The sequence below is a fragment of the Amphiprion ocellaris genome, chromosome 18 (assembly GCF_022539595.1).
Source record: "Amphiprion ocellaris isolate individual 3 ecotype Okinawa chromosome 18, ASM2253959v1, whole genome shotgun sequence".
NCBI lineage: Eukaryota > Metazoa > Chordata > Actinopteri > Pomacentridae > Amphiprion > Amphiprion ocellaris.
Window position 1 is genome coordinate 19,490,756 of NC_072783.1, and position 26,293 is coordinate 19,517,048.

Genomic DNA, 26,293 nt, shown 5'->3' on the forward strand with positions numbered 1-26,293 from the left:
TCTGTGTGTTTCTATAGTGATCTCCAGCAGCGCTCATGAACAGGTTAAAGTGGCACAAAGACAAAGAGGCCTTGAGTGTGTACAGCATGTTTCAGGAAGAGGTGGTGGGTGTTTCAGGTCCAGTTTATATCAGGATGCTGACATCTCTTCTTGTGCTGATTGCAGTTAGACACAAATCAGTGCATGTCTCCTGCAAGAAGCAAGAAACTCAGTAATTTAGCTTCCCGACTTGATTTCAAGGTCAAGGAGGGTTCAACCTTGTAGTAATACTGAAAACTCGCTAAAGTTCATATGGGGTTTGTCCTTTTTTGGCAGGAAATGAAGATTTAATGTAACACAAGGGATTTGAATAATGTCACAATAAGACTGACTTTCTATCCTGTTTTCTCTGCATGTACGGTGTCACAGGAAGAGCACAAGGTAGGCAATTCTGGGTTTTCGGGTCATGAAAAGACAACACATCTGTGGGTTAATATGCAGCTATTTAACTCCGATCTTCAATAAATAGATGGGCATTTTGGGAAATGTGCTCATTTGGGAATTAAGGGAGAAATTTGTCATGTGTTTTTGCATTTACTTCTTCGACAAAGTTGATCTCAACTCACAGCACATGGGGAAAACTGCTTTGGAATATGTTCCTCACTGATTAGATTTCGGCAGTGATGTGGCTTATAGTCTGGATCCACGGATTTGTTAAAGATTTCTTTCATCATTGCGAGATAGCATTATGACGTAACTGTAACTATGACAATAAGTGAACACTACGTCAGCTGCCTGCTGATGATCACATGATTGTGATCCTACTAAATATCGACCATTGCAGACTTTTCGTGACTTATCCATCAGAAATGATACAAGGAACAATTGATTTAATTGTGGGGGTCTTTCTGAGTCTCATCAATTCCCGCCACCCACTACATATTTAGGTCACGCAATCCGGTATCCGTAAATAATGTACAAATGCATAGCAAACCTGTGCTCAGGAAAGGATATTTTGTTTGTGGGTACATCTATATTAAATGGCCATATTCTATGATGCTGTGATTTTTCCCACATAGTTTTCCAAGATTTCATCCATCAGAAACGATACAACTGAGCAGCCTTGGCGGAGTGCTGTGCTCTCTGAGTGCTTTTCATGTTATTTTTGCCCTTTCTACACAGGAGCAAGCGAGCAGTCTCCATTTTACTTTTTCTTCGCATGATGAAATCTGGTAAATGTATTCATCTAGCTGTTCAGTAGTCTATTTTTTTCTTATTATTTGTCTTTTTACTCAAATTATATTAAATCATTTTCAACTTGCACTGGGGCCTAAATTTCTGCCTGAACGTTCCTTAAGTCGATTTACGGCAACCCATGCACTGCAGCTGCACCAATTCTGTCCAGTCATCACAGTTTTGGTACCAGCTGGGAAAGAATCATGAGCGAGTACAAAGGAAAATCAAAAGATGTGCATACTGTTCAGAAATATGGAATCGGGCTATTTTTGACAACTTGCTAGGCTACAGAAGGATATTTTCATGAACAGGTCCACACATGATGCACTTGCACGAGCATGTACAGCATGCATGTCCAGATGGCACATTACACGTTCCTTCCAACAATTTAATGCAATATACTGCATGACAGCTGGTAGTGGTAACCTGCCAAGAAACCTGGTATCACAGCAAGAAGAGAATCAATAAACAGTTGTCTTTTTACACTGCCAGAAGACACAGATCAACATTTGAATTCCTTTAGAGTCATGTTTCTGGTCACCTAACAAATGTAATTGCAGTAGTCACGCTTCTTTTAGCTCTGTTTTTGGTCTCCACCAACTCCTTCTGAGAATATCTGGCTCTTGAGCTGCTATATTATCAGCTATGTGCTCTATGTGTTCACATTGTTGCTAACTTTGTCCATTTGCCGTTTTGATGGTCTACTGTAGATTTTCTATTGGAGCATTTTCTGCTAACAGGGTTGATGAGAGCCGTGAGACTGAATCCAAACAGTAAAGTTGGGGTTCATTCACTGAAACAATGAGCTGAACCTGTAGATTCATCACTATCAGTGACTATGTTCATATTTAGCAGAGTCACTTTAAATCGAATGTTATTCTGAATTTTGCGAGCAGTTTTAAAGTACATTTTATCACATTTCATCAGAAAAGACTTTCACTCCACACATTTATTGGCAGTCATGAATAGACTCAGCAAATATCGGTTATTAAATCTGTAAGTAAACACAAATGTTGATTTTTAATTTTAAAAAAAACCTAACAAGGCACCTTTTACCCTTAGATGCATAAGTGGGTCAAAAATGATGACCGTGGGGTTATTTTCTTGCAATATTTTTCTAATGAAAAGTTGCATTATTTCATGTTCCAGCTGTAGAAAAGGCTCCTCCAAAAATGTTGATTTTTAATTTTTTTTTTTTTTTTTAAAAACTAACAAGGCACCTTTAACCCTTAGATGCACAAGTGGGTCAAAAATAATGACCGTGAGGTTATTTTCTTGCAATATTTTTGTAATGAAAACTTGCATTATTTCATGTTCCAGCTGTAGAAAGGCCCCCAAATTTAAAATGTTCAAAATCTGTTACAAAGTGAAAAATAAACAAATGATTTCATATTTCAAACATGAAATCATTCTTGTGTGGACACAAATATAATACAAACAATAATACAAATGATTAATCTTCACCAAAATGACAAAAAAAATTGCATAAAAACACGCTGATTCTTGTGCAGGTCATTTTTTAACCACTTATGAAAGAGTGTAGGCTCCAATCATTCGTGCATCTAAGGGTTAAAATGACTCATATATATGTCCCTCGGACCTCTGCATATTCCATACTTTGACAGTTACCCAGCTTTGCAGTGCCTCTAACAACGGCCTTTCAAAATTCACGTCACATCCAAACTCACACTGCATTGTGCTCGTCACAAAGGCTCTGCCCTCATCTCATCAGCACCATTTGAAGGACAAGTGGCGACAACAGTGTGATGTAATATGAGGCAGGGCCAGACTGACATTTTTTCTGTTTTCCCACAATGTGCCTTTTAGATTCAGGTTTCTCTGATTGATATCATCTTGACAGAATCTGCCTGAAACATACAGACTGACGTGAGATGGAAGGAAGTGCAAGTGTTCCTGCGATGTACCTGGAGTCTCAGCACAGGGAGGGGGTTCAATTTTATGCTGGAAATCACATCATGTGGCATCTGATTCAGTCCTTTGTCTGGGATGTGTGTATTTCTACGTGAGAAGGAGGAGAGCCGACATTACAGAAGCTACATTGATTGTCACTGTATTAACTGCCACCTCTCTTATCCCTCCTTGCCTTTCCCTCAGCACTTACAGTCTAACATGGCCCCACTAATGACTGTTATATTTCTGGCTCCAGTGCTGCTTGGGGAGTCTTTTTTAGCTTTGAGGATGGATGGTACAGTATCATAGCTGGTCTCGAGTTCAATCACCCATAGATGGATGAGTCTGAGGACACCTACACAGTCTGTGGAAGATTATTGGCTCATGCTGCTGGCCCAGAACATACTCATTGATTTGGGAAAACAAGAAAAGCTGCCAGAGAGAAGTATGAAACTGAAGAGGAAAAAAGGAAAATAAAAGTGATATTTAATTTTGAGAGACAGGAAAAAGAACATGCGTCTTCCTAACTGGAGGACTGGATGCTTCAGAAATAATTATCTCATGACAAAGTTGTTTTATTTGCGTAAGAGGAGAGCCTTAAATGAGCTGTTTGAAGCTGCAGCATTCGTAAACCTGCATAAGAAACTGCAGCTTTTGAGCAACTATTAAATTCTTGCCTGACTTTTCTAAATCTCTATAATTTGAGATGAACTTGCTCCATATCTCCATGACAATCATGAAAGTGTTTATTAATGTCACGATAACCTTGAAGAAGCAGGGCAGAAAAGGACATAAATTGAATCTGGTCCTAGTTCAGCGTGTGAGCAACAGAAGAGGTTAATGATCTGTGCTGCTTCGATTTGTTCTGATCAGTGCCATACGCGGCAGGAAAACGGCACATTGAAATGAACCCAGGACAGGTTTTAAAAAGGGATGATTTACGATTATTACTCCAGTAAATCCGTGCGTAAAATGATCGATTTGTGGCAAGTTTTATAGCTAATTGTAATTGGTTTACTGCTGCTGTTTGCAGCAGGTGCGCACTCAGTGCTGAGTAAAGTTTTAATTTAAAAAAAAAAAAAAATCACTCATCTTTGCGTAAAAACATCTGTCAGAGTCCAGAAAATCCTCCTCTCCTTTCTTTTCCCTCCCTCGCTCTCATGAATCTCATTTCTTCCATTCGAACTATGTTTACAGCTGCATCCACGACTCGTCTTTTATATTTTTGATATAAGATCTTCGGTGTTACTGTGCTGACGTCAGGAGCAAAGAGCAGCGGAGAGGCGGATAAGCGAGACACAACCTGTGCCGGTGAGCCTCTTTCCAAACTTCTCCAGCGCCGCCAAAGAGCTCGGAGCCAAACAAAAACACCAGGGCTGGAGATCAGCACTGCGCGCCATGAATAACAAGACTCTGAATTTAAACACGAGTCCGCCGCGGGTCGGCGGCTCCGGGACTGTGGATCATGAACTCGTTATCACCTCCACTTTCGGGACGCTTCTCTCTGTTGTCTACATAATCGGAGTGTCGGGAAACGTGTACACGCTGGTGGTGATGTGTCACTCCATCCGCTTCGCCACTTCTATGTACATCTCCATCATCAACCTGGCTCTGGCGGACCTTCTCTACCTCTCCACTATCCCCTTCGTGGTGTCCACTTACTTCCTAAAGGACTGGTACTTCGGGGATGTCGGCTGCCGCATCCTGCTCAGCCTGGACCTCCTCACCATGCACGCCAGCATCTTCACCCTCACTGTCATGTGCACGGAGCGCTACCTGGCCGTGACCAAGCCGCTGGACACGGTGAGGCGCTCCAAGAGTTACCGCAAAGCTCTGGCGTGGGGAGTGTGGCTGCTGTCTCTGGTGCTCACTGTGCCCATGATGATTATGGTCGCCCAGACCACTAAGAACACTCCGGACGGGGGTGTTAAAAGGATGTGCGCACCCACATGGGCGCCCCTGGCTTACAAAATATACGTGACTGTCCTGTTTGGCACCAGCATCATGGCACCGGGGCTCATTATCGGCTACCTGTACGTCAAGCTGGCTCGCACTTACTTAGAATCCCAGCGAAACTCTGTGATCAGCAAAGGCGGGAAGAGGTCACCTAAACAGAAAGTGCTGATCATGATTTTCACCATCGTATTGGTGTTCTGGGCGTGTTTCCTGCCGTTCTGGATCTGGCAGCTGCTGCCTCTGTACCACACCAAGCCGCTGAGTCTGGCCTCGCAGACACACACCTGCATCAACTACCTGGTGGCGAGTCTCACATACAGCAACAGCTGCATTAACCCCTTCCTGTACACGCTGCTCACCAAGAACTACAGGGAGTACCTGAAGAACAGGCACAGGAGCTTCTACAGGTACACGTCCTCCTTTAAGCAGCGGCCGCCCAGCCTCTACTCCTGGGGGAAGTCCGCGTCCTCCAGCAATCAGTTCGAGTTCAACTCTGAGACTCTGGTCATGGGGACACTGAAGTGACTCGCAAGTCGAGTGTAAAAGAGGAGACAGCTTCTGGAGACAGAACCGCAACAGGTAGGTTAGGGGTCTGACCTCTCCATTACGCACAGGCCGCTCTAACGCCGTGCGTAAAATGTGCGCCTTGGTGACCAAAGTTAACTGAAAGTGCTATTTAATCACCGTCCGTTTTTTGTTTTTTTTCTTTCTTTTTTTTTTTAGTGAGGATTATTTTCCAGGATCACTGCTCTCTGTTCACAAGACGCTTTTTGTAGTCTTAGTGTTGATCCATGCATGCCTGTCCGTTTTGGTCCCACTGAGCCCCATTAGCACTCTGACACTTCCCTCTGCTGCTCCTTCATATCCTCAGCCTCGGTGGAGCCACTGATCCTTACAGAGCTGTGTTTAAAACAAGGCTGCAGTGAAAAATTGCAGTATTTTATCGAGAAAGCATTATGCAACACTGTGTGACATAAATTAATTTTTTTTTCATGTTCCTATGGCAGGATTAACCTGCTGAGGGACCTGTCCTCCCACTGACTCCTCACCTGTTTACAAGGCTGCATTTCAAACCAAACGACTGCTCAGAAGGCCTCAGGCTGACTGTGGCAGTTGTTTTGTGGTCAGTTCATGCGTTAACATGCACCACTAGTGCACAATTTAAAACATAAACTTGACTGCTGCCTATTTATAGAGACTCCTCATTACAATAACTGTATGTTAACAACTTCTTACATGGTCTAGCAAGTTTGGGTTTAATTAAAATATCCACAATAAATGACAAATAGATACATAATTTTAGTAGGAGCCAAAACGTAACCCTTAGTACATTTCTCCGTCCATGACCACACACTGTACAGGATATATCCAGCTGGGCTGCAGATTTACTCCATGTTAATTGGGTTCAAATAATTTAATTGGAAATTTGTACCATTTTAGGAGAACCTTATTTGATACATGAGTTTGTGAGACCTCTATCTCATCAACATGATAAATAGTTTCTTAAAAAAAACTGCTCTATATAACTTGATACATGTGTTCTACCTCCTTGTGGATTATCATTCCACAACAGGCAGATGAAGTCGTATTTTTCCCATTTTCAAAATGGCTACTCTCATGAAATCAACATTTTTTTTCAGGAAAATCATTGCTAATTTTCAAGAAGTAACGGTAAAAATAAGATCGAAAGTGTTACTCATTTTTAAAAATAAGTAATTCATTGTTTATATTTCAATTAACTTGTGTTAAACTGTGTTAAATTTGATACTCCAGGTTTTTAACATGCTTTTTTCTTGAATCGTCATGTAACATTTTTGTAATGTAATCCACATTTTACCTATGAAAATACAAACACACACTATTTTGATGACTTAATTCACTTAAAGGAAATGCCATCTTCAAATGCATTTTGAGTATTTTTACAACAACAATTCCTCTGAAATCGTAATAGCTTTACTATATTTTATATATATATATATATATATATATTGTTATGAAGTGCGTCAGCTCTCTTGATGCTAATTAGTAAACTGGAGCAAGTCGAGTTTGCTTTTGATTGTTGTGAGCAAAAAGTTGCCAAAACCGCCCAATGGATCAAATTTGATACAAAATAGTATATCATAAACAAAATGATATGGCAATTAAAGGGTTAATAAACATCTCGGGTTTTTTTTTATTTTTATATATATATATATATATATATATATATATATATATATAAGGTACCCAAAATACCCAAAAAGGTATTAGTTGTTAGTAATTAATTTCTATATTCATAAACACAGTTAAAGTAAATGTTTTGTGATTTTAGGATGGGCCGAAAGTTAACATATTGATCATGTTCATGTTTGCATAGTCTAAACAGATCTTACTTGATTTGGGCTGTTGAGAGGAGGACGGCATGGATGAGCTGCAGGATGGGATCAGTGAGCTGCAGAGTAGTGATCCTGGTAACTGGACCTCATCATCCAAGGCCGACAACTAAATAAAATGAACAAGACATGCTGTTGATAGCATCTGTATTACAAATCATTTTCTCCATTAACTGATTAATTATTGCTTTGTCCATACGATGTTAGAAAGTGTTACAAAAATACCTGTAATAATTTCCAACAGTGCTAAATGCCTTGCTTTGAGGCACAACTGAAAACCACCCAAAAAAATCTGAGTAAAGGAAATCAATGCTTTGAATTTCCACATCTGCAAAGTTGAAACCTCAAGAACAATCAGCATTTTACCTTGAAATGATAAAAATAGCTGCAGATTACCAGTACTCTTTACTTCATTGTGTTAGTTTGATCATTTGAATCATTTGTTTTATAGACTTGCATTACTGACACAAAACATAACACATAAATTAGAATGTGCTCACAAAGAGTTCATTGGTTCTTCAAGAGAAATTTCAATGATTACCATATAGTTCAGTAATATAATTAATGGGTCGTTGTGTAACAACGTGAGAGGTTTTGAATGCAGGTCTTGTTAGGAAATACTGCTGCTCCTTTTCTCAGGTTTTATAAGGAATTGTTTCATAATTGTTATCTTAGCGGCGGTTAACTGGTTAGCAAACAACAGTTCAACACCAACCTCTGATCACTGATGCTGTGTCCTACCACGTTAGCTGGTGTAGCCTTCATAATATTAATGTGGGACTACTGTAGCTGGTGTATTCATAGCGGGCTAACAGCAGGGTGTTGGAGAAATAAAACTTACCAGGATCAGGATCGCTGGTCTGCATGGCAGACTCCTCATGCATCGCACTGCTTGAATGTCTTTGTATTTTAGGCTGATTACAAAATAAAACTCAATAAAACTCTCGTACAGGTGATTGTCCTCCATTGTCGTTTCGCCATACCGACATGTCCCTTCTGGGGCTCGGTAGGAAAAAAAGTCGGAATATATTGAATGAAACTGTGAATATGTAATGAAACTCTGAATATATTGAATGAAACTCTGAATATATGGAATGAAAATCTGAATATATTGAATGAAACTCTGAATATATTGAATGAAATTGAATATATTGAATGAAACTCTGATTATATTGAATGAAACTGAATATATTGAATGAAAATCTGAATATATGGAATGAAACTCTGAATATATGGAATGAAAGTCTGAACATTATATATATTCCGACTTTCATTCTATACATTCCGACTTTCATTCAATATATTCCGACTTTCATCCAATATATTCCGACTTTCATTCAATATATTCCGACTTTCATTCCATATATTCCAACTTTCATTCAATATATTCCGACTTTCATTCATATATTCAGACTTTCATTATATATTCAGTTTCATTCCATATATTCAGACTTTCATTCAATATATTCAGTTTCATTCCATATATTCAGAATTCTACATTATATATATTATTTATATATATTATTTATATATATGTGTGTGTGTGTGTGTGTGTGTGTGTGTGTGTGTGTGTGTGTGTGTGTAAATTTTCTTGCTATTGTTTGATGGGGCAGGGTTAGGAGAATATAATATAATATAATAATATAATATGTAATTATTAGGACCATTCTTATATCATTCCATCACAGAAGAACTGGAATGCAATGACCTGAAATTGTTTTAATCATCATCAAAACATCGGACAGCTATTTTGTTAAATAATTGTTTGAATGGTTGTTTTCTTGTTCATGAAAATCATATTCCCTGAAGCTAAGACGAACGTATTCAAACGTCTTTTATTTTTTTTGGTAGAACTCACAGTTAGTGACCTGCAATTTCTGCCATTTTTCGCATATAAATTAATCACATATGAAAACTGTTTGCTGTTGACTGGTTAATAATTTCAGTTCTCTCTGGTTCTGGTTGGTTTCTAGGACATTGAGGGAAAAATAAACAGAGATGTATTTGAGGGCATCAGTGGGGAGTTTAATCCAATCATGAGAATGGAAGGTACACAGTGTACCGTGCCGCTTTAAAGTCCCCAGTTAGGTTTCATTCCTTTGCTGGAGTTTTGGAGTTAATGAACTGCCGATAATGAACTGCAGTGAACTTGGTTCCAGTCTGGCCAGAGTTGTTTGCTCCATATCATTCACCAACTCTCTACTTCCAAGTCTCTAATAAAGGCAATAATAACATTTTGGGGGAAAAAACACTCCACAAGAATCAGATTTAGGAGATAATTCAAGGCCCTGAAGTGGTAATATGCAAATGCCCTAACAAACTGCCAAATTATCAAATGACCGTAATCAACTAACATGCAGTGAACCAGGGACTTTTAAGGGTCAACTTTAGACATGGATGATCCTGTGTAAGAAGTTTGGTTTGTATGTACCATAGCATCACTGACTGAAGCCCAGAATAATCCATTTCCACAGCAGTCCCAGGGTGAGTGGAGCCGGATGGGTGCTTCACTGTGGACTGAGCTGAGCTCTGAGGAACTGATCAGAACACACATCTGGACTCTGGTGGAAGATGGAGAAGAGAAAAAAAATCCACCTGCATGCCAAATTACTTCCACTAAATTTGCTTGCATCGACCCACATAGGCAAACACACTTCATAAATTCCATGCCAAAAACACCCACTGCTCAGTCTGAGCACTTCAAACTGAGCTATGGACGCTCTGTTTACCACACTGAACTGTGGCCTGAATGAGGAAACTTTCTTACACCTTTGTGTTTGTGTTGTGTTCATACAGTTAAATAGCTGATCACCTGATCTGCATCCACGCAGCGTTGATTTTAGAAGTACTGAGTGAAGAAGGTGTCGGTGGGCAGATTTCTTAATGAGAGCTGCATAAACATGCCTCATGTTTTATGGAGAGTTCTTAACTCTTTAATTAAATCAGCTGCAAGCACTGAAAGGAAGCTCTTTAACTTTAATCTGATGTACTGAAATCTTCAGCTCACATAAACGTCTCCTGTAAAGTCACTCTGCGCTTTAGATTCACCAGGCAGAGGCATGAAAACAAACTGTGTGTACAGAGCAAGATGGATGGTAATTTTATGCATGTCTGGACACGGCAGCTGTGCTCCTTAAACACACAGCGACAGAGAAATGTCCTTTGTCACATTTTCTCTAATTATGAAAATTATCTGAATGATATCTAGAGGTGTGACATTTTCCAACGAATGTCTCAGGTGGGATTGGACAATTTGGTAAACTTTGACTTTTTTGTTCATATGTCAAATGTCCCAAAGTCATGCATAAATTCATTGCCACCAGTCCCTTGGTGCTACACAGACAGTCGCAGATAGATGGAAAAACAGCCTCTCCCCTCCTCCTCTGTTTCCTCCCATCGCCACATATTGTTTGACAATGCTTTGCAGCACTTACATTATGCAAATTGTAGATACGATAGGGTCCATGTGGAACTTATCAGCTTACATTCAAATTCATGAGAAATTTATGAGGGACTCGTTTCCCTTCCTGCAGTCTGGAAAATCTGTTAATCGCTGATCTGGAGAGGCACCTTTGGTTTTCCTGCAACATATTACTTTAATCTCAAAAGAGAAATTAGTCAGATGAATATGAATGATGCTGAGCTAATATTGCACCAGGTGTTGACTATGGGAAGACAAACCTGTAAATCAAAACTGTACAAAATCCATTTCCCTCAAATGACACATGCTCCTTTAACCAGTCTGTAGTTAGATTCATTATATCATAAAAGCTGCAGTAGTTGGATTTTTTTTTTTTTTTGGCCACTCCCATTCCTGAGGTAATTTCTTTGACTTGAGAGAGCTTTTAGAGCCACACAGGAAATTATCGAATTGTTGAGAGACAGGAATCCGAGTGACTAACATATTGATGTTAATGTGTAATGAGGCTGTGACTTTAATTAACACAAGAATCTGCGAGTGAAATCAGGTTGTGTCTTCAAAGAACACAAGGGTGTTAAACTAGATAGCAGAAAATAGACTTTTTTTCAGTTACACTTCAGGTATTCACTTTTGGAGGCATTCGGACATTCTGTTTGGAAATCCTGCTCAGGAAGTGACCTTTAAATGACAGAACAGGCTGTCAAAGTGTGTCAAGCTCTCAGATGTTATTAAAATCCAAACCAGAGGAGGCTGTTAAACCACCTTTGTTGAACAAGAACTGGACATTTTGTTTGGTTTTTTTTAATCTTTCCAGTGAACAGCACTCTTGTGCTTTCAGATCTGAGTTTTAACCATAGTAAAGCTGATTCTGCACTTCATCTAAAATCAAAGTCTCCACCTTATTCTGTGTAAAATAACTTTTTTCACAAGCAATCTGAGCAGTATTCTTACAGTTTAAGATGCTGTATTTCTGTACTGTTAAAGACAGATAGTACAGCTTTGCCCTCGAGTTCCATCCTCATGTCATTTTGCTTTAGAATGATATATTGAGCATTAGATATTATGTGAACGTACAGAGGTTTACAGCTGTGTGTGAACTGCTTATATTAGCAGACGTTTCCAAGGGTTTCATTAAGTGGGTATTAGTCAAGTCAGCAGAGTCTGACTCCTCACTAGGCCCTGTGGACGCTGCCATGTAATGGAGCCAGTTGGCACAAGCCAATGATAATAATGGTGGTAATCAGTCACACCAGTGCACTTAATTACACAGCTCATATCATGATAGAGGCTGTTGAGAGTGAGATGTGGTATCATGAGTGCATTATTTGAACAGATTATTTTACAAATGCCCTAATTGATAGTGTACCACTGCTTATGGGTGCCAAAGCTGCCTGCACCACATACTCAAGATAGTTTACCAGCTAATTTAGAGCTCCAGTTACACCCATGTCTGCAGAGTTTTGGCCTGACTTACAGGATAATAGAGCTGTTAGACAGTAAAATCCATTTATTTTTTAATCAAGCAAAAGCAGGGAATTTACAGTGAGCTCCTTCCCCAAACAGTTGTATTGACTCTCACATGTACGTCGCTTTGTATAAAAGCATCTGCTAAATGAATCTGTAGAATTGTAGCTGGCAGCTTAACAGCTGTAACTAAACGGATGCTGGAGCAGTGGTGCTTGGGCTCGTGGTAAGAGAAAAACATTGTATTTACAGAAATGATGGATGTTTTTAGCCTTTCCAAATCCAAAAGTATTACAGAAAAGGGAATGTAAGCTGTAAAGAATTGATATGACAGTGCATTTATGTACTCCAATGTAAGCTACAAACCTTAGCATATCCAACTGACTTGTCCAACTTGTGTGATCTAAAACTTTTGAGATTGCACTATAAAAAGCAAAAACTCGATCTGACTAAAATTTGCCTGACATCCCATTCGGCGTAGTCTTCTTGTGCAGTGATTCACCGCTCCCAGAGCTCCTACTACATTTGGGACACTTAGAAGTACGTCAGGCACCATCTGCAATGTACCCTGGATCTCCTCCACTGTCTTAAAGTGGTGATCCTTTTGGTGGAAAGAAGTTGCAGGGAATCAAATCTGGTGAGTAGGCTGGGTGAAGAGCAATGATTGTGATGCTGCAAAACACTTTTCAACACTCTGTGAGTGGGTACATGTTCCCATGTGCCACAGTTCAGCCCGTTCACACCAAATGTTCTCTGAGATACTTCAGGATGTTACTGTAGAACTCTGTATGACAGTCCAACTCTGTGGGATGAATTCACAGTAAACATCCCTGTAAATGTTCAAGAAAACAACAAGCATGCTCTTGATGTGCTCCTAACCCGATGATTCTTCAGTCGTGGAGTCTACAAGCTCTTCCACAGACAACTGCTGTTTCTTCTCTAGATTGTATCCGTAGATCCAACTCTAGTAATGGTCCTCAACATGATGTCAAAATGTGATGTTTGTTCACTGCGAAAACTTGAGATCCACTTTGAAACTGCCCACAACACTGTCAAAGCATTCAAAGCGTAGCAGGAGCACTGGGAGCAGTGTATCGTAGCACAAGAAGGCTACTTTTTCAGGCGATTACCACCAAATTTATATCAGACTTGTTTTTTGCTTTTTATAGTGCAGTAACAGAACTTCTTGATTCTCAGTACTTATCCAGCGTTACTTTAAAGCCAAAGCCAATGTGTTGCACAGAGTTTAGGGTAATGACAGTGACTTAGCAAGCACAGCCACACTTCCCTCCTGCAATAAAATACCACTGCAACAATTCTTTATGTCCAGGTCTTTTGTGGATTATTAGGAAAATTATTAGGAAAGTTGACTTTTTGCCTGTGACCTGTAGCTCTGTCATCAATCTTTTTGCATATATTGCCTTAAAGTGCATACAGTATATAAGTACCTTCCATGGAGTGTTGTTTTAAAACACCTTTACTTAGAAATATGAAAAGGTTCGCTGGTTTTATCCATAAATTATCTCTCCATCACTTAATCGTCATTAGGGTCACAGGGGGGCCGGAGTCTATCCCAGCTGACTTAGAGCGAAGGCAAGGGATACCCTGGACAGGTCACCAGTCTATCACAGGGCTACATATACAAACCAACAATCGCACCTACAGACAATTTAGAATCACCAATTAACCTCAGCATGTTTTTAGGCTGTGGGAGGAATTCAGGGAACCCAGAGAAAACCCATGCATGCAGAGGGTGCACATGCAAACTTCATACAGAAAAATCCCAGGAAGGCCATGATGCAAACCGAGGATCTTCTAGCTGCAAGGCAAACGCGCTAACCACCAAGCTACTGTGCAGCTTTGGTTTTAACCAGCTTGTTGGATTATTGTTGGCTGAACTAGCTTGCTAGCTAAATAAATTATTCTGATGTCAGTTATGCTAACAAAACTGACATTTGCTTGCAAGGAATGACTTTTGTCTGAAATGATTCCAAAAATTGCCAAGAATTTAGAGGAGAAAGTGCAGCTGGTCCTACTGATAATAATGTAATGTAAACCTAACTATAGATGGTAATTTAGTGAATGGTGAAATGCAACTGAGTCATCATGAGAGCAGTTTACAGCACTGAAATCTTTAGCTGAACTTAGTCCAATTTGCTAGATTGCATGAACAGTTGGGTCTACAATAAAGAAACAGTAACTGATACTGATGGTGTTGAAGGGTGCTGAATAAGTTTCTTCTAGCAGCTGGAAAGGACATAAACAAGAGACAAAACATGGCATTGTGCTTGAGATGTTAATGACAAATTCTAACAATTTCGGTGCTGTTCTTTTTAATTTGTTTACATATTTAATAAAAATGCCCTTTAATTTGGCATTAATTTCTACTATGTTCCAGAGCATTCTAATACACTAGAACTGATAACAGCTGATGAAGTAGTTCTCTCATCAATTACTAGTCAAGTGTAAGGCGTGGCTAAAACCAAAGAGCTTCGTGAGCTTGATATTATGGTCCATCACTGAGAGCTTATGCTCACAAGAGGGAGAGAGGCTATTTAGTCATATCCAATTGTTTTCAAGTGTTAGTGGCCACAGTGCAACGCATCATGAAAAAGTACAAGGAGTGCCACACTGAAAAATTCAAAGGGAATGGTAGAAAACCAAAAGTGACCCCTGCAAGGGCAACAATGGTAGTGTGAGAGGCCAGAAGCATCTTGGGATCACTATCAAGGACACCCTGATAAATCTGAGTAGTTCTGGTATCAATATCTCAGTGTAGACAGAGCCCAAGGGTGGTCTCTCTGGATGCCAACCATGAAGGACACCACTTCTTTAATGTAAACAAAAAATGAACACAGTAATAGTTGAAATTTATCATTTCAAAGGCTCTAACACAATGACTTGCTGTCCTTTGCCACTTATGTCATTTCCAGCCAGAAGAAACAAACAAAAAAATTCTCTATAAATCAAAATTTGGCAAGGTATGAATAATTTGCAACTTAACTGTAGGTTAAAGTCCTCTAACCTCCATATGTCACAGGAGCCATCCAACATGATTGGGTGCTTCTTTTCAGTGACAAGGTTAAAGGAGATTTAATGACTCCTTTGATGGGCAAAGTACAAGCTAATGACACTATCTGAGAAGATTAAAACTTTGAAGAATGTGCTGCCACACGACAGCAATGGATGACCTTGTCGCACCAGACCTATACACTGTGTTGGAATTTTTCTTTATACCCAGCACCATCCTTGTTTCATCGAAACTGGCATTCCTCCCACACAGTGCTCCTGCACATGCAGGCCTACTGCTATGCTTCTCTCATCAGTAATGAAAGTGACAACGGTCCCCGAGGAGCTGGAAGAGCAATACTGTACCGTAGGCATCATAGTTGTCAGTGCATGTGCAGTAGATGTGAATTCAGTACACAATGTTTTGTTCTCTCCAAGTGCTGGAAGTAAGTGGAGAAATTATGATAGAAGCACAGGTCATTCTCCTCTGGTCCATAACTACAAATAACGTACACTTGCATTTCTGCTAACCTTTGCATTACAGCTAACAAAATCTTAGAACTTGCTTAGTGTAATCAATCAGTGAATGCGAGTGGCAATATAGAATTGAAGACATGTAATTCAATTTTTTTTTGATAATAATTCATTTATTAACTACAATGTGGCTGATTCAGTGGCAAGTATCACCCAAGTCTACAGCTTTCAACAACCTTATTTCTAGCTGCAAAATGCATCCATTTTTCATAATAAAAAACATTATAAATGTAGGTTCATTCCCAGTCTAGCTAGCAATTAGATTTTGAACATTTAACAGATGTTGGTAGCAACTCACACAGAACTTAAAAAAAGAGAGAGAAAGAGTCAATATTGTTGTTCAAAAGGTGTAGAGAAACAAGGTGTAGTTAAGAACATTTGCCAGCTTGTTTAAGTTTATGAGCTAAGAATATGCCAGAGCCACCAGTGCCAAAACCCCCCCAAAAAACATATAATTAAAAGAAAACACGCAAAAACAGTGGCATGGTTTGCATATACGGTGCATGTGTAAATAGCTACTGGTGTATTAAAAAGACTGATGATAGAGACAATGTAGAAAACCATTGTCGTGGATTGAAGAGCCCAATAAAAATCTCTGCATTCACTAAACAATTACTTGGCTTTAATTATAAGTGGAGCTCTTTGTCACAAGGAGCAAACAGCTTATTTAGTTTTGTTTTGATCACAGGAAAATGCCTGCATGCCGCAAAAAGTAATCAAAATCCTAAGAATAAACAGATTTTTTAATTATCATTGCTGGAGCCAATTTTGCTTTTCACTTATGTTATTTTATTTTTGATCCCACCTTCAACAAGAAAACAAGAAACAAGAAAATGCTGTTAATTAATACAAGACAAACTAATGATAACATTCAGTTAAAAGGATTATAAAGGTTAAGATTGAAAAAACTGACTGGATTGTTAAAAATATATAAAATGATGGATTCTGAAATCAAATTTAAGAATCTATACAGAGGAAATGAGAATGGAGACAGTGGATGGTTGTGAGCAGCTGTGTGGAAAATAAGAAAGGCAAGGACGATGACTTCTCCATCACACAGTAGTGTTTGATCAGTCAAGCAATTCCTCAAGTGTCTGGCTCACAAGGGAAGTACATGCAAGATGCTAGCAGCAATCAATTGAGGTGTACATGTGAATAATTGTTGATTTAATAAAAACCGTTAATACTCAAGTGTGCTGGGCTGATGGAGGAAAACCAATAACTTTGAGTGCTAAAAGGAGACAAAGAAGCAAGGACTTTTCAGGTCAGCATTTTACTTCAAACCATCCTCACCGACCTCACAGAAGTAAACTAGAAAGAGCCATTATTCTCTTGAACGGGGAGTGGATCCTTCTGAGACAAAAATACCTCCTGGGTCATAGTCTGGGGAGCGAACATGAGTGGGAGATTTGGTGATGAACGCTTGATTCAGTGAGAGTTTCACCAGATTTGTATCTGTTCTTCAAGGAATCGACAGCTCTCCTTAAAAAGAAAAACATACAGAAACAAGCAGAAGAAACACAATCCCACTTTAGCCTCTTTAAGTCTGTTTCAGCAGAAAAACACTTTGTTCTCAAGCTGTCACCTGAATGATCAAGGAGAGCAGCTTGTGGAAACCTGTGGGGAATCCACAGACCCCTAATACCAGCGATTAAGATGGAGAAAGAAAAAACAAACCGCTGTAGAAAACTGGATAGAAACAAACGGGGTGGTAACAACAAGGAAAACACCTCTACATAAGAGAGGGAGCCCACATGTGGATTTTTTTTTCTGCTGCACATTCAGTAAGGGGAAGTAAGTCAAGACCTGAAAATAAAAATGACAGATAGTGACTGTGCAGCTAGAGTATACCAGTAAAACCTGTGTATAAAATCTCACAGTTTCCTCGTCTTTCCCCTTGTCCTTCCCTTCTGATCCCTCTCTTTGCTGCAGGGCTTGTCCGAGCCAGTGGCCAGCGGTGTTATCCATCATCCAGTGGATGCCTCAGGGCAGGGCGGGGTCAGAGATGCCATGTGCAGGGTCGCAGGTGAAGGACACGGTGATGGCGTAGCGCGTCCCCCATGTCACCTTCTCCACCCGGTGGAGGTTCTCCGAGCCAGAAGAGAAGAACGAGACTCGTCCTGTGCAAAGAAGCAATGAGAAGGACTCTTGACTTAAAGGAGCATTTCAACATTTTATTGTCTTTCTCAGACCGAGATGAGTAGACTAACATGAGCATAGTGTTTGCTACATACACATCTGGAGTCAGGAAGTAGTTCTCAGAGCTGTGGAGGTGAGAGAAGACTAGTCATGTGACTATCTGTTAAGTAGGGATAGACCGATAATCAGCCTGACAGATTACAGTAGGTCCTCAGTTTACGACGTCCTCGACTTACGGTGTTTCGTGGTTATGTCGCCATCTCCCATAAATTTATTAAGAAACGCTTGTTCCATCATTTCGACGTACGACGTTTACGTCATTAAAATAAATTTTGCGCGGGAACCAGTTGGCGAGCAGAGCGGAGGAGAGAACAGAGAACAGAGGAGAGCTGCCAAATTGAATCACTCCTGTTTCTATGCTACATATTCATTTGTAGTCACCCTTATTAATGAAGACGCCTAGTTATGAATGACTGGTTCTCTGCTATAACATCCTGTTAAAACATTACAATGTACACTACTGTTTAAAAGTTTGGGGTCACTTAGAAAAGGAAAGCAATTTTTCAATGAAAATAACATTAAATAATCAGAAATACAGTCTAGACATTGTTAATGTGGTGAATGACTATGCTAGGTGGAAATGGCTGATTTTTAATGGAATATCTCCATAGGGGTACAGAGGAACATTTCCAGCAACCATCACTCCTGTGTTCTAATGCTACATTGTGTTAACTAATGGTGTTGAAAGGCTAATTGATGATTAGAAAACCCTTGTGCAATTATGTTAGCACATGAATAAAAGTGTGAGTTTTCATGGAAAACATGAAAATGTCTGAATGACCTCAAACATTTGAACGGTAGTGTAAATCAGTTGCAACTACTGGCTATTGGCCTTTCTTGATCACCAATAATCAGCATCGGTATCGGCCCTAGAAAAAAAAAGAAAAGAAAGAAAAGAACAACCCACATCAATCCCTACGTTAAGTACAGAATTTGAATCAGAGCCGTAATAATATCCTCATATTAATTATAAAAGAAAGGAAATAATGCACCTATTTCCATTGCTGGTGGAACTGAAGACAGTTTGATGAGGGGAGAGAACACAAGACTAACAAACAGAACTTTGGGGGCTGAAACTGCAAAGTGATAAAGGACACACTCAACTTAGTGTATTTTAGCAAATGCTAAAATGCATTCTCTCTGTCCAACCACTTTGAAACTTTTTATCATGGACTAACACACATTGCAGTTCTGGTGAGGCTGCTTCAGGATAAATGATCTCCACTTATCAGAGGCTGGTCCGGCTTTCTAAACACAACCTGCTGTTAGACATTTGCTTTCATGTTTACATAGCTAGTCTGTGGTTGTAGCCCACAATTAAGAGATTTATATTGAAAAAAGTTTACAGAGTCTTGTTTTCTTACAAAACTTCCAGTTTCCTCACCTTCTGATGGGGTTATCACATTATGTGATATAAGAATAAAAAGCTGGAATCATTGTGGTCCAATTCATTTGTGATAATTTTATTGAGGGAATACTGATGATAGTGTGTTTGTGTGTTCATCTGTTTGTGTGTTTGTGTGGGAGCTGAAATCCCTCTGGCAGAGTATTAGTTGGGGAACGTCAGGGGAAATCAGTGCTAATTGTAAAACAATGGAATTCTCACTGAAAACTCCAAGAATGAACACAAAAAGAATTAGTGCACAAACAAAAGAGTGTGAGCAGCAAGAGAATAAGTGGAGGTCCACTTGGTTTATATCATTGAAAAACGAGGGCATGCTCAAGTGCTGAAATTAGTGGAACAGCTTTAGATAACTTCACAATGAAACAATCTTTGAAAATAATCCTTCGCACTTGTCAGTATAAATGCTTGTAGTGTTTGCTGTGAAGGAAGATTCAGTAAAGTCGGCAGCACAGATTAGTATACAAAGGAGCCGAATTCAGCAGTTCTCAGTGCTCAAGAATCACTTTCCAGGACACAAGTGTAAAAATCTAAAGTCTGAGTGAAGTGAGGCACAGGCAAGTTTGTCTTCACTGACAATCAGAGCAACATTTACACATTCGGCTACCTTCTCATTTTTCTGGCTAGGAATTCTATATGAAGGAGTTCAACACATATAAGAGATTTTTAAGCCAAACTGTGAACAAATGGACTATTTTGACATCATTAGAACATTGCAGTGGATTTAGACAAGCTTTCATCAGCTTATTACTGCTTTGAATGTAGACTGACATCATATTTTTATGGTTCACCTTGATGACTGAAGGCTCTGTTTGGAAGCAATCAGTTTGCGGTTTACATGTTCATATTCATGGACAGGTTTCATTACACTGGCAGTCTGTGAACATTCCACTCGTTACACATAGGCTTCAACTTAAGCCTCTTCAGAACATGAACTCTCTTCTATAAATCTAATGGCATCAGAACATGTAGGTTTCATGTCTGAACGAGCAATATCAGCTGTACCAGTTTATCTGTCAGGCTGTAAATGACACCATGATCATCAAAAGATGTGATTAAATGTAGCATTTACTTCATAATGATTGTAACATATTTGCTTGTAGAAAAAAATATAAAAGATGCTGTTATTTCATGACTTGGCTGATATTCATTGCTTTAACTGCAGTCTCTCTTCACACTGTTGCAGTAACCTGTGCTAATGTTTATTCACTTAAGGGTTAGGGTTTCCATAGCAGAAACCTTCCCCCGAAAATAAGAAACTTTCCCCCACCTGCATTTGGACCTAAAACCCAGGGTGTACACTAAGTAACAGGGAGACATTTTGATCCCCAAGTTCCTGCTCAGGGTTTAAAGCTTTCTGAAGGATCAGGAACTTTTCAAGTGAGGCTTGCAGCACTCAATGTGAGTGATTAGTCAAGTATGCTACCATTTTCTGTAGCAAGTCCACACTGAAAAATCCACATAATTTTTGCTTGTAGCATGTGGCTAAAAATATTCAGGATAGAGCAGTCAGAGAGATTTTATGACCAATGGATCAACGTCTTTAGTGCCTGTTGCTGTTAGAGATTTCAGCCACCACTGTTATAAGATAACAGATGCTGTTGGATGCTTGTTCTAGCAATACAAGATGCAGGAGAAGACATATGTTCATGTTTGTAAGCTGGAGAAGAAGGAAACTTTAGCAGGAAATTGAATGTGGGTTGCTGTTCAGTATGTAGCGGCTGCAGCAGCAGTGTGTCATCATCAGTGCCTGAGACAGCGCTGATATTACGGCATTATGTAAATCTTAGCGGTGCAATGGTCCATAAAATTCACGGTGCAGTACATACTTGGTTTTGGTCTTGTGATTCACTACATTTTCAGTTCAGGAGATAAAACAAAAGGCATGCAAAAAAATTATTTTTGTAATTTATTTTGAAAAATGTAAACACTGAAAAAATGTCTCATGGGTTATAATTTGTCCAGAAAGCACTCAAATACTGGCATATTTGTGTAGTGTCCATATATAGACTACAAACAGCAAATGTCTGGATCACAGGACAAAGCAAACAGAAGTCTAACACCAAACTGAAAGAGCGTAGTGAACAGTACACACCAATATGCAAACTGTTACACCTCTAACAAGTATGGTTTCACCTGAAGCCATCTGATTGGCTGTAGGGTCACAATACAGATAAATTATACATCATTTCCCTATGGCAGAGGTGTCAAACATACGGCCCACGGGCCAAAACCCGCCCACCAGCTGACTTTGCAAAGTGTAAAAATTAGAGATAACATTAACTGCAATGTTTCAATAAAAGTAACTGCTTTTTTAATGTGTACATTTTCTACATTTACAAGGCAGGAGGATAAGTAAACCTTCTTCCATAGTATGTCAGTTCAGGTGGTTAAGATTACTACATAGATGTGGAAATGAATGTAAATTTAAAATAATTTCTAGATCTTGACAAGTTGTTTTGATCATAAATTAAAATACTAGAGTGTTCAGTTCCAGATACCTGCGACTAAATGTTTTGTGCCTTTGTAGATACACTGTGATCTGTAAGTTGTAATGTGTAAGTGATAAACTGAGGCATAATATTGTTGAAATTGCACTTATTTTTCTTGAGAAATTTCAGTTTGTTCATAATGTTTTGTAAAAAGATAGTTCATTTAATGTGAACATTTTCAGAATGTACTTTTTTGCACTAAAACAAAGTGAAATCTTTGGAGTTTAAGTTATTTATATGTCAGTATTCTTTAATTTTACTGGTCCAGCCCACTTGAGATCAAATTGGGATGTATGTGGCCACTGAATTAAAATGAGTCTGACACCCCTGCCGTACGGTTTCAGAGTAGTGTGATATAGCAGAAACAAACAAATGATTTAATTTTAGTTGGACTTAAAGGTGACAAATCTTTAATATATCTCTGTTGTTATATGCCATGTTTGCTGTGAAAAAGCTTCATGAAACCATTCACAACACAGAGGCTGGACAAACAGAGAAAATTGCCACATGCATGCAAACAAATAAAAAGCATTAGCTCTGTACATTATCTTCTCAAACAAAAATTCTCACTTAAACGTCTGCTATATGCTGGTGTCCAATAGCACCTAAACACCGTGGGCAGAAGAGAAGACTGTGTAATTTCAATGTTACAAGGTAGGTCAAGATGCAATAATCATTTCTGAAGTCATAGCAGAAAAGCAGTGGAATGACACTGGAAACCAACCATTGCCATCAGGAATTATCACAGTGATTGTGATTGATATATGATTAGGGCTGAAACGATTCCTCAAGTTATTTGAGTAATTCAATTACTAAAATTCTTCGAGGCGAAATTCTCTGAATCGAGGCTTCATTAAATCCACTACATACTAGACCCCTGGTCACCAACTGTCAGACCGCAGTCAGAGTCTGGACCCAGACTTAATCCTATAAGCGCCCGGACCTATAATCAATAAATTATAAAGGGGATTTTAAATTTGACGGGGCACTTCTATTTTAACTGGCGCAGCTTTTTTAGTTTTTACTACTTAACTTTGTCATCAGCTAATCACCAAGAGCTGCTCTTCAAGTCATGCCTCCAATCTGATTTTGCTTTTTATAAACAGTTGCACATGGCTGATTTGCACCTGATGAGGTATTTAACTTCAGAGACCCAACTGGGATGAGCGTGCAACGCTAACAAGATGCTAAATGGTGCATGACTCATCCGATACAGATACTAAAGTTTGCTGCAGGAGTGGAGCTGCCCATAAAAAAAACACCCGCATTGTCACAAGTTGCACCGCATATCGACACACTGTCCCATCGATGTATTGATTACTCCCACAGGCTCATAATTAATTAGTTGCAAAAGAATCACACAGGCTATACGGTGTCTCTGGGGATGAAAGGGATGAAACTTAGATGAAGATAGAGGATGTGGGTGATGCTGAATTAACCATCAACTCGAGCATTTGAAACAAATCTTCGGTGGAAAACGCATTCTCATATGCAGTTACCTACTTTGCAATGTGATTAGCCACAATTTAAAACCCAGAAGAGGGTGGAAACAAAACCCTCCCACTACAGAACAGCACACTTAGAAGTCAACACTTATTTGTGGCTTCTTGTGGGATTCAAACCCTAATCTCTGTAATGAAGGTCCTCTGTAATGACTGCACCACCACATCCTCAGTGTTATGGGGAAATATCTATTACCTTATTCTGAAAGATATTGCAATGTGTGTTCAGATTTAGTTTAATATTCATTGTGTAACAGACTAACACGTGATGAAGCAAGACCACATAAAAAGTATGACTGCCATACAAAGGCATGAATTTGTTTCACCGTAGGCCAGAAGTGCTGCACAACGTATGAGGATACACTGATCAATGGGCAGCATAAACAACCCCAGAAAGTTGAATATGCCTTTATTAAATAAAAATTGACTCAAAGCATGAGTCTCATTAGTTAATAGCTACAGATAGTATGTCCTAAATTGCAGCCATTGTAATTACATTGCAATTAATAACATGATCTCTTTGCAGATTTTTTTGTTCTTTATACTTTCTCATCTGATTGGTGAAAAGAATTGAGATTGGATAAAATCTCCTGTGACATGATGTATTTGCTGATGAAGAAGTTTTCCTCCCAGACAATTTGAACTACAATGTGCTAAACAGTGTTTCCCCCAGTCATGCCTAAACAAACTGCCTACCCCCGACTTCAAGGAATAACAATCTGATTAAAGAGAAACCCTGCCAATTTCACACATAAGGTCTGCTTACCAGTCAAGAAAGCACTACTTAACCTGTAAAGACAGCTGTATAATGTGTTCTGTGGCACTGGAGGAGCTTATTAAAGCCATCAAGGCTTATATTAGATACACATTTAAGGTTACCATGCCATGAGAAAGAAATGGGTACCTGATGAGACCCGACCAAAAAACATGGAATTGATTTTATAATGCAAGCGTGGGATGCAGTGTGTTTGAGCTTTGTGCCAGAAGGCAAAAATAAAAAAACAACCTAAGAGTAAAAACAAGCAATATGCCAGTGGTAATAGACATAAATGAAAGACATTAAAAACTTAAATACGCAATAAAAAGACACCATAATCTAAGTGAGTCGATAAAATGGGTTTTAAGAGATACAAAAGAAGTCAGTGATTCTACAGCCTTATCTCCTCAGACAGATCGTTCCAAAGCTGAAGGGCCCTGACGGCAAAATCAGTTTCACCTTTAGATTTAAGCCTCGACTTTGGAACAGCCAGAGGGGCCCCACCTGAGGATCTAAGGCTCATATGGGGTCAACATTTCTCCTATGTAGCTTGGGGTCAGACCTAGACATGCTTTAAAAGGGATCAGTGAAATCTTTGGATCAGTTCTAAAATGAACAGGGAGCCAATGGAGAGAAGCAAAGGATGTCACCTGCTAAAACCTGTAAGAAGCTGAGCTGTTACATTTTGAAAAAGTTGGAGGTGACAGTGCCACTTTAGTTTTATACCACAAAGGAAGAAGTTGTGTTATTCAAGCATGAAGAAAGTAAGGGCATGAATGAACCAAAATAGGAAACTAAAATGAAACTACAGGTCAGGACATCTCAACTTCTGCTGCTTTCATTCTGGCTATTGAATGTGTGGTGAGTCTGTAATCTTTACACCAAATTGCTTGAGTGCCCTTATAATTGAAAACACAATGCAATGAATCAGATTCTTTGTTTTCTATCAGCACACAGCATCTTTAAAATGGGATAACAGCCTTGTTCATCCATATGTTTCCCCTGTATTCAATGTCTGTATGTTTGCAGACACAGACACCAAGGTCAAGCTGACAGGTTTAAGGCAGCAGCCCAGCTGAGGTTATCTAACTCCCCCATGGCGGTTGAAGCCAGCAGGTTATCCACCACTGGCTCCTCTGACTGGCAGACACGTCTTTTTCACCCTCTGTCCTTCTGCCATTCCCAGCAAAGCACTCTATCTTTCTATCACATATCTACTCTTCATCTATCTCGCAGCCATTTTCTGTCTCTGACCACTCCTCCACTCCATTTATCTCCTTTCCCTATAGGGGATGCTTTCACATCCAAGCAGATCCATCAGTCACCGTCTGATCCTCCACTTTTTCCTGTTTAACTTGCCTAACACTTCCACCTGAGTCCCCTTTGTGCTCACTGTCGCTACATTCTTGCATTCTGCACCCTTTGACAGTTCTGATTGTCTTCCGGGTGTTATAATTACACTTTTATCGTTGCCTCGAAGCGCCATGATTATCTCGACAAACATCATTCGTCCAGACACGGGGATCAGACTCTGCACCGAGTCAAAACATGTCAGTCAACTTCCCAGCACGCCGCCAAAAGTGTTTCTCAATGAGGTGAGGGTGCGTTTGAGCCGGGCTGCTGATGCATTATTCATGGCGTTGCACCGTGTCTCCTACTTTGCGCACTTCTCTAAATAAAAATCAGTGACAGGTGCAAACACAGTGGCTGGGATTCACCAGGGGCTTTTTAGATTCTCGACCATATTCCAACTCCACCGAGAATTAGAAATCTATCAGGGAGGACCTTAGAGAGACGGGGCTTATCCCACTTCTCTGTCCTATCTTTTCCTACTTGCTCGTCTTCACCCGCACCTTTCACTGGGCTGAAGATCACACCGATACCCTCCTCCCCGTCGTCTGGAGGTTATTCTCATTTCACTGATGTAAGATATTGACACTATTCACAAACACCTGTCATACGAGACGAGGCAGCAGGCGAGCCGCAGTCACTCTTTATTATCATATGTCCTTCACTCAACGTCCTTCACCGCTCCATCATAGGACCCTGCCAGCAGTCC

General features: G+C 39.6%; 2 protein-coding genes across 3 annotated transcripts in view; one reads left to right on the top strand and one right to left on the bottom strand.

Annotated features, from left to right (window-relative positions):
• Nucleotides 1-4,132: 4,132 nt before the first annotated feature.
• LOC111570567 (urotensin-2 receptor) lies at nt 4,133-17,951 on the top strand. The gene is made up of 2 exons (XM_023273410.3): nt 4,133-5,661; nt 17,815-17,951. The coding sequence occupies exon 1, from the start codon at nt 4,525-4,527 to the stop codon at nt 5,605-5,607; it is 1,083 nt and encodes a 360-aa protein (XP_023129178.1). The 5' UTR covers nt 4,133-4,524; the 3' UTR covers nt 5,608-5,661; nt 17,815-17,951.
• The window catches only part of uts2r2 (urotensin-2 receptor 2), a 28,327-nt gene continuing 19,173 nt past the window's right edge, over nt 17,140-26,293 (bottom strand). For both annotated transcript variants that reach the window (XM_023273391.3, XM_023273392.3), the window contains exon 9: nt 17,140-18,002. In XM_023273391.3, coding sequence (XP_023129159.1) covers nt 17,866-18,002 — 137 coding nt within the window. In that variant the 3' untranslated portion in view covers nt 17,140-17,865. The remainder of the gene's footprint in view (nt 18,003-26,293) is intronic.